Below are 1770 nucleotides of genomic sequence, written 5' to 3' on the forward strand. Positions count from 1 at the left end.
TAAAGTGAGGGGGAACAGGGTGGAACTGAGTTCCACCACCTCTAATGGTGAGATGGAACCTTTTAACCTCCACATTGGCCCTGCACATTAATTCTCACAGAAAAGCATTGTAGTTTGCAGGGCGATGCCAAAAACCCTACCTATGGCCCTGTCTCTGCCTAATGGGAGGAGGGGAGCGGGTGTAATTAGGTGGCATCGAGAAATGAGTTCCCCCACCTCTGTATGACCACTTTATGCCCTGTGTAAGTCCCACATGCCAGATAACGACCTACAGTACTTTGTCGTTGCAGTCACACTGACTCTATGAGGCAGTCTTAATGCCGGAACACAGGTAGACACTTATAGGAAGACTACATAGGTTCTTGGAATCCAAGAGAGAACTACAAACTTAGAACTTCAATTCAGCATTCCAAAGCCATAGAACATTGGAAGAGAATAATCTCTCTCGTTCCCATGTCGGTAGAACAACATGAAGATGTCATGATGAACCAAACTTATATTAAAGAATTCCATTTGTTGACTTTTTATACAAAATCAGATTATATTAAGCTAACTACCAGCGTGTTTTTCTTCCTATATATATTTGGAGTGCTCATCAATTCTATTATAATTACTGTTATATATACGGATGATCAGTTACACACCCCCATGTACCTATTTCTCTCTAACCTGGCCTTAGTAGATGTCTTCTACATAACCACCACCATCCCTAAACAGCTGCACATGTTAATGTCTGGAAATAATGCAATTTCCTTCCTCCAATGCTTCACCCAGATGTACTTCTATGTTCTCATTGCCTCTACGGAGAATATTCTAATATTCGTTATGGCCTATGACCGATATGTTGCCATATGTGATCCTCTACACTACCACTATGTCCTAAACAGTAAACACTGTCTCTTGTTGGCGTTTGGAACTTGGGTATCAGGATGCCTAAATTCATCTGTGTTTATAATCCCAGTGTCATACATGTCCTTCTGCGAGTCACGTACCATATACCAGTTTTTCTGCGAGGCTAAAGCTCTGTTTAACATCTCCTGTGGAAGCACAAAGCCGTTTTATATTGTAATGTATCTGGAATTATTGGTGTTTGGAGTTTTCCCGGTGATGTTATGTTTGGCTTCTTATATACAAATAATCAGGATCATCTTGAAGATAAAGTCTAAGGACGGCAGAAAGAAGGCCTTCTCCACCTGCTCATCCCACCTCACCATTGTTATTATGTACTATGCAACGGGAATGCTTGCCTTTATGATGCCACGGTCACGATACTCCAATGTCCTAGAACCGGTCTTTACGGCACTGTACGCAGTTGTTACACCCATGATAAACCCTCTAGTCTACAGTCTACGCAATACAGATGTGAAGAGAGCTCTGCTGAGACTACTTGGGGTAAAACTGAGCGCTCAACAATAAGGGACTACAGTATATTAAAGAATGGATAAAATGTGAATAACAATCAAATTTTGTAATTTATTGTTTGATAAAATTTAACGTCCATAGTGCTATACTCTGCTTTTATTGGCTTATTGCATTATGGAAGCCTTGGTCAATATTAGGTTCCCAAAAATTGGAGCTATATTTTGGGGGCATGCGTCAATCATTTCTTTACATATGTATAAAGCTGGGTACACACTACACAATGGGGCCTATTCAGACTCATTCATGCATCCCCCGATGTTTGGGATCTGCGCAAATACAGTATGCGCATACACAAAATTGAGCAAAATTAAATTTTTCTCAATGCTCTTCATTAATGCTTTTTGGTTT

At 40.5% G+C, this 1770-nt stretch overlaps 1 protein-coding gene across 1 annotated transcript; it reads left to right on the forward strand.

Moving 5' to 3' along the window:
* The first annotated feature begins 648 nt into the window (after positions 1 to 648).
* Positions 649 to 1416, forward strand: LOC146021162 (olfactory receptor 2M2-like). Its single transcript, XM_083154962.1, has one exon. The coding sequence runs from the start codon at positions 649 to 651 to the stop codon at positions 1414 to 1416; it is 768 nt and encodes a 255-aa protein (XP_083011088.1).
* The last annotated feature ends 354 nt before the right edge of the window (positions 1417 to 1770 follow it).

This window comes from Crinia signifera, chromosome 7 (genome assembly GCF_055691185.1).
Source record: "Crinia signifera chromosome 7, ASM5569118v1, whole genome shotgun sequence".
Classification (NCBI taxonomy): Eukaryota; Metazoa; Chordata; class Amphibia; order Anura; family Myobatrachidae; genus Crinia; species Crinia signifera.

Bases quoted from the DNA above. Each gene is read 5' to 3' on its own strand.
- LOC146021162 (XM_083154962.1), top strand. From the start codon at position 649: ATGTACCTATTTCTCTCTAACCTGGCCTTAGTAGATGTCTTCTACATA.